At 62.7% G+C, this 6,783-nt stretch overlaps 1 protein-coding gene across 1 annotated transcript in view; it reads left to right on the top strand.

Moving 5' to 3' along the window:
- The first annotated feature begins 983 nt into the window (after positions 1-983).
- The window catches only part of RPS6KA2 (ribosomal protein S6 kinase, 90kDa, polypeptide 2), a 24,438-nt gene continuing 18,638 nt past the window's right edge, over positions 984-6,783 (top strand). Inside the window, exons 1-3 of the mRNA XM_015558380.1 lie at positions 984-1,109; positions 3,091-3,172; positions 5,299-5,379. Of these exons, the coding sequence (XP_015413866.1) occupies positions 3,142-3,172; positions 5,299-5,379 (112 nt within the window). The 5' untranslated portion in view covers positions 984-1,109; positions 3,091-3,141. The remainder of the gene's footprint in view (positions 1,110-3,090; positions 3,173-5,298; positions 5,380-6,783) is intronic.

The raw sequence follows: 6,783 nt of genomic DNA on the forward strand, positions 1-6,783 counted from the left end.
TCCGTGGCCCCCACGCCCGCCCTGGCCCGGACGCGGCAGCGTGGAATAGGGCACTAGGAGCCGCACTCTGTCCCCAGGGGAGTGGGCTTAGGAAGAAGGAAAGCAGTGTCTCGGGGGCCAGCGGTCGCCAGCCTTCCGGGCCTCAATTCACTGACCAGCACTGACCAGCGCGGCCGGCGGTGCCGCGGGAGCACTTGCCGATTGGAGCGAGTTCTAGTCAACAACTGTTTTCTCGGAAGCCGAGCCCCGTTGGCATGGCCGCGCTTCCCCCTTGTGTTCAGTCGGCACTGGGGAATGGACCACAAGTAGCATCGTTCTCCCTTCCCCGCGAGCGTGTGCGCATCTCCCCACCGCCTTCACTAACCTCTGTCTTCCTTGCGACTCGCTCCTGCCCAGGGCACGTGGGCAGTGAATACAGGTTGTGCCGAGACGGGGGCTTGCAGGGGGGCCAGTGGGGACTCGAGCCTGCCACCCAGGCCTGTGCCCTGACCAGAATCGAACCGTGACCTCCTGGTTCATAGGTCAGCGCTCACCCCCTGAGCCAGCTGGCGGGCTCGGTCAGTGTTCCAGTTTAAAGGCCGGGGCTGCTCTGTCCTACTGGGGGCTCTGGCCCTGGGCTGGGTGAGCTCCCTGCCGCCCCTGCTGCGACATGGCCTGTGGGGGGGCAGTTGCATCGCTGTGGCTGGGACATCGGGCAGTGAGACTGACGCGAGAAGCAGATGCGTCTCCCAGTCCGCATCCACGGCTGAGTCCACTGAGCGGCCGCGCGCGCTTTAAAACAAGTTCCCAGGGTGGCCTTGTCCCCGAGTCCCCACGCCCCTCCCTGTCCAGCCTGCCCGCACCCTTCAGAGGCAGCTGGTCTCCCGGGCCCCCCCCATTTCCCTGGGAATGGGGAGAAGCCGGGCGCCCACGGCTGCAGGCGGCATCGCTGGCACGAGTCGAGCTGCCGAGGCCGTGGCCGCGGGGGGACGGAGCCGGCGCCTGTCTTGCAGGAGGAGGGCGTGCTCCAGGAGATCGACATCAGCCACCACGTGAGGGACGGCTGCGAGAAGGCCGACGCCTCCCAGTTTGAGCTGCTGAAGGTCTTGGGACAAGGCTCCTACGGGAAGGTGAGTCCCTCCCTGCCTCCGCGCGTCCCGTGCACCGGCCGGTGCCCTCGCCCGTGGCCTGTCCCCTCGCTGTGGCTGGGCCCCTCGCCCGTGGCCTGTCCCCTCGCTGTGGCTGGGCCCCTCGCCCGTGGCCTGTCCCCTCGCTGTGGCTGGGCCCCTCGCCCGTGGCCTGTCCCCTCGCTGTGGCTGGGCCCCTCGCCCGTGGCCTGTCCCCTCGCTGTGGCTGGGCCCCTCGCCCGTGGCCTGTCCCCTCGCTGTGGCTGGGCCCCTCGCCCGTGGCCTGTCCCCTCGCTGTGGCTGGGCCCCTCGCCCGTGGCCTGTCCCCTCGCTGTGGCTGGGCCCCTCGCCCGTGGCCTGTCCCCTCGCTGTGGCTGGGCCCCTCGCCCGTGGCCTGTCCCCTCGCTGTGGCTGGGCCCCTCGCCCGTGGCCTGTCCCCTCGCTGTGGCTGGGCCCCTCGCCCGTGGCCTGTCCCCTCGCTGTGGCTGGGCCCCTCGCCCGTGGCCTGTCCCCTCACCCGTGGCCGGTCCCCTCGCCCGTGTCCTGTCCCCTCGCCCGTGGCCGGTCCCCTCACACACGAGCACTCGGGTGTCTGCTGACGGGGAAGGGGGTGGGGATGCCCCTGAACACATGAGAAGATGGCCCCGGCTGAGGGGTGCCATTCGCAGGCGCCCAACCTGGGCAGGTCCCTCCTGACGGGAACCGCACGCGGGTCAGAGCTGTGCCGGGTGGCATCGACCACCCAAGAACACCACACACTTCCTCTCCTCCGCCGCCCGGCTCGGCCTCTCCCACGCGCGTGGCTGCTGGACTGGAGCCTGGAGAGCGTGTCCTCACCAGCGATTTTCTAAAAAGGAGGAAAAGGAAGCGAACAAGAGACAGAGACGGGAGGTGGTGCCTTCAGGGGGTCGCTCGGCCGGGCAGGCTGGACCGGCCTGGTCCCCGCCCCCCGCTCCTCCTCACTCAGGGAATTGCCTCTGTGAGCCCGTTTCCCGCCCATGAAGTAGGGATGGAAGCTACTTGGCATGACTGCTCTATGGACTCGGTGCGACGGGAACCCTCCCGCGGTCGCCTGCGACGCATCTGTGCACAGGGCGTCCGTTCCCTTCTTCACCTTTAGGTCACGAGGAGAGCCCCTCCCTCCCCGAACGAGGCCCCGGGCTCTGTTCAGGCCACGGCCACAGCCAGCAGTGTTGACGTCGGGGGTTATGGTTCCCACGTTCTGAGAAGGGAGCAAACCAAATCCCAGCCTCTCACTGTGCCCCGCCCCTAACGCGGGTGACACACGCTGTCCCTGCCCCTAACGCGGGTGACACATGGCTGTCCCCGCCCCTAACACGGGTGACACGCTGTTCCCGCCCCTAACACGGGTGACACACGCTGTTCCCGCCCCTAATGCGGGTGACACATGGCTGTCCCCGCCCCTAATGCGGGTGACACGGCTGTCGGCCTGACAGGGTCTGACATGCTGAGAAAGTGCCGTTCAATGTCCACGTGCCCCTGGGAGCCACGTGGAGACTAGGCTGTGAGCTCAAGCGCTTCAACGCTGAGATGTGGGTAAAGAAAGCACAAAACCGGGGCGGGCTCTGTGCCCTCAGGATAACTCGGGGGGCCTCCCCACGGGGCCCGAGGGGTGCTCACAGGGAACCGGGCAGGCCCCTTGGAACAGTGAGTTCTTGTGTTTAAAAAGGAGGTGGATTCCTTCTGACAGGAAATGCTTAGTGGGAAGGTCACAGCACCAGAAACACCATGATTCTCCTGTGACACACGCACACACACGTTGACGCACACGCGCACACACACACATTGCCACAGAGCCGTGGGAGTGAGGGGAGTGCCTCCCGGCTGCTGGAGAACACACTGCACTCACACCTTCCCTGTGCGCATCCGCTGTGTCAGAAGCTCCGCAGACTCCGTGTGTCCCTTGTCCAGGCAGGACACAGGGAGAAGGACGCATGGCCGATCATGTCCCATCTCTCTGCAGGTGTTCCTGGTGCGCAAGGCCGTGGGGCCGGACGCTGGGCAGCTGTACGCCATGAAGGTGCTGAAGAAGGCCACGCTGAAAGGTGGGGGCCTAGGGGCTCAAGGAGTTTCGGGAGGCTCGAGAGGCCTCAGGGGGCTTGGAGGGTCCCTGCGCTGCTCACGTCATGTTCCGTGCAGTGCCACGTGGTTCAGGAGGGCGTCCCTAACGGAGGACAGAGACACGTGGCTCTGACCGATAAACAGTGTGACACTTCCGAGTCTTCCGTATCCCTCGTTCCCAGAGGAATGTCGCGTGGCATCACACCCTCCTTCCACGCATGTCCGTGTACACGCGTGGCAGAGTCTCGATCGGGGGCTGGCAGGTCGGCCTGAGTTCGTGAGGCAGGTCGCTCAGCTTCACACACATGTGGCTCGTGGCCGCTTTGTGTCCCTTGGTTGTTGCAGGGACGGGTTAGAAGCCCAGGCCCACGCCTGGTTCCCAGCCCCCCGAGTGCCCACCCGCCCCTGAGCACGGAGACAAGAGACGTGGACACGTGTGTCCCCACACAGGCGTGCACAGGGTGTTCGTGCCCGCAGGTCCATTCTCACGGATGCCAGGAGTGGGAGAGCCGGTCACGCTCGCCGCTCGGTTTCCCAGGGCGCCGCCCGGTGTGCGGTCCTCACATGTCCCCGCTGGGCGTGGCCCCGGGCATGGCCGTCACACAGCGGGCGGTCACCAGGGGGAGGACCTGGCCTGCGGGGAGCAAGCCTTCCCTGCGTCTGGCCGCCCCGGCCCGAATCTGTGGGGGTTTGGCCAGGGCCTGCCCGGGTGTCTGCTCCCAGATCACGTCTCACATGGAAATGTTTCCCGGACGTGTTTCATCTGTGTCCCGGGATGGGCACCGCGGCCGGAGCCGGCCCTTCTCTTGTTTTAGGTGCCATCAGGGGATCGGGTGTTGATGGGGCTCCCGGCCTTCGCGGTTGGTTTCCGGTCATTGCACACGTGCGTCGGCCTCTGGGTGCCGACCTGCAGCTGCTCCGTAGCTCGGCCCGTCCCTTCCCGGGGCTGTGTTGTCGCTGACTTACTGGACAGCTTCCCAGCCTCCAGCCGCACCATCTCGGGGACCTTGTGTGGCTGGATGCTCGTGAGCACTGAACTCCCCAGTGGACCTGGGTTTATGGTGGTGTGACTGTAGGGCGGACACAGACACTTGCTTTCCCACTGTGACTACAGCCCCTGGGAACCTGGAATGTGCCCCAGGCTCACGTGTCCCTGGTTTCCATTCACGATCAGGCGTGTGACTGGACAGGCTTATTCCATTCCAAGTGGAACTGAACGCGGTGACAGGACATCGATCCCGGAGGGTTTCAGAGTCTCTTACCGGCACCGAGGCCACGCTCTGCAGGGAGACGGCGAGGGGTGCAGGAGCACATGTCCCCTTCTCTCCACCCTGCCTCCCAGTCACGTCACGGGGCCAGGGCATGGGGGCTGGACAGGCCGATGGGACAGGGACTTTCCCCAGAAGAGGACCCACCTCGGGTGACAGAAGACGGGTCGCAGGCTCGATCCCCGGCCCCAGTCGGGGGGCGTGCAGGAGGCAACCAATCGATGTGACTCTCACATTGATGTTTCTCTCTGTCTCTCCCTCTTTCTTCCACTTTCTCTAAAAACCAATGGGAAAGTATCCTTGGGAGAAGATTAACAAAGAGAGAGAAAGAGAGAGAGAGAGAGAGAGAGAGAGAGAGAGAGAGAGAGAGAGAAGGAAGGAAGGAAGGAAGGAAGGAAGGAAGGAAGGAAGGAAGGAAGATGTGTGAACTTGTGAGCTTCCTAAGTCAGGAAAACCCACTGTAAATGACATGGGGTTTGTGGTGGGTGTTCAGTGAAATGATGGCATGAGAGCTAGTGCCCTAGGGGTGGCCGTCTGGTTGGTTGTGTAGGAGATCGTCCTTATTTCCAGGAGGTGCTGGGCCTGGGGGCCATGGTGTCGGCCGACAGGTGAGAGTCAGATTTCTGGCTAAATGTGTGTGTGTGTGTGTGTGTGTGTGTGTGTGTGTGTAGAGAGAGAGAATGTGCACAAATACCAGCGATTGTGGGACCTCCTGGTCATCATCCCTCTAGTTCCACTCTGGTGCACGTGTGCATGCTTGTGACGAGGAGTGGGGGTGATCACGCCGTTCGTGGGCCTATCCCGAGCCGGCCGGCCTGCGTGAGCCCGGTTTCTGTCCGCAGTTCGGGACCGCGTCAGGTCGAAGATGGAGAGAGACATCTTGGCGGAAGTGAACCACCCCTTCATCGTGAAGCTGCACTACGGTAAATACGGTGAAAAATAAGATAAAGCCTCCTGCTTCTGGGCACCGGGGCAGCGCCCCCAGACAGGCACTGAGGAGGAGTCAGCGTCAGAGAGGGCCCCCGAGTCACTCTGCCCCCTCCGAGTCACACGGCCCTCGTTTTCTCAAAAGGAGCACTTGCTTATTTTCCTCTCAAAGGCCTGTGAGGTGCTGTGCATTATTGCTCTTTAACTAGAGGCCTGCTGCACGGATTCGTGCACCTGACCTGCGCCCTCTCGCAATCCGGGACCCCTCGGGGGATGTCGGACTGCTGGTTTCGGCCCGATACCCGCAGGCCAGGCCAAGGGACCCCACAGTGCACAAATCCGTGCACTGGGCCTCTAGGGTGCATATAAGACCGTTGGTTAATCTCTTCCCGCCCTCCCCCCTTTCCCCTTTGCTCTGACATTCATCAGTCTGTTCCATGTTTCCATGCCTGTGGTTTCTGCTCTTGCATTGAGCGTCTGCCCCCTGGTGGTCAGTGCATGCCATAGCTACTGGCTTTTATATATATAGATTATTGTCGTTGATTAAGTGGTTAAAAAAAGTCTCTTGGCCTAGAATGGGGCCGAACCGATGACATTTTGTGTTGCTTTGTGACACAGCAGTTTATGTAAAGCAGAGACGGTAACACTTCCTGCATTTTAAGTGGCTCCGGCTTCAAGCATTTCAAACTGCCCTGCAAAGCAGGTTATTATTTCGATTTTTCAGAAGACAGAACCGAGGCTCAGATCAAATAATTTGCCCAATGCCACTTACCTGCTGGGCCACACACCCCCTGTCAGTTTTCTGCTTTTTGATCTTTTCTGCCTGGGAATCAAACCGTGACCTCTTGGGTCATGTGTCGATGCTCAGCCACCAAGCCCCACCAGATGGACGGACGGTCTTTCTTGGCCCTTGCGTGCACGGTCAGCCCATTTGGCTGGGCACCCTGGCTAAGTGGTGGGCGGAGCTATGTCTGTGGCCGGGCTGAGGCACAAGCAGTGCGCCCATAATCGTGGCACTGTGATCAAACCCGGAGCGCCCGCACCACTGCCATGATGTCGAATAACCACCCAGCTGGTCGCTGCACTGCCGTAAAAGAGGGGATCGGGGGTGGGTGCCCTCGAGCCCCGAGCCGGGGAGAATGCACTTCCGTGGGAAGGAAAGGGGCCCCACCCAACGTGGTCAGAGCCATCGTCCCCACCTCTCTCCCCGCCCCCTGCCCGCAGCAGAGTGAGACCCGTTGTCCCCAGGCCTAGCCTGACTGTGGCAACACAGGGACTTGAGTGCCTTTCTCCCTGTGTCTGTCTCCCTGTGTCTGTCTCCCTGTGTCTCCCTATGTCTGTCTCCCTGTGTCTCCCTGTGTCTCCTTGTGTCTCCCTGTGTCTGTCTCCCTGTGTCTCCG

Source organism: Myotis davidii, unplaced genomic scaffold (assembly GCF_000327345.1).
Source record: "Myotis davidii unplaced genomic scaffold, ASM32734v1 scaffold592, whole genome shotgun sequence".
NCBI classification, from domain to species: domain Eukaryota; kingdom Metazoa; phylum Chordata; class Mammalia; order Chiroptera; family Vespertilionidae; genus Myotis; species Myotis davidii.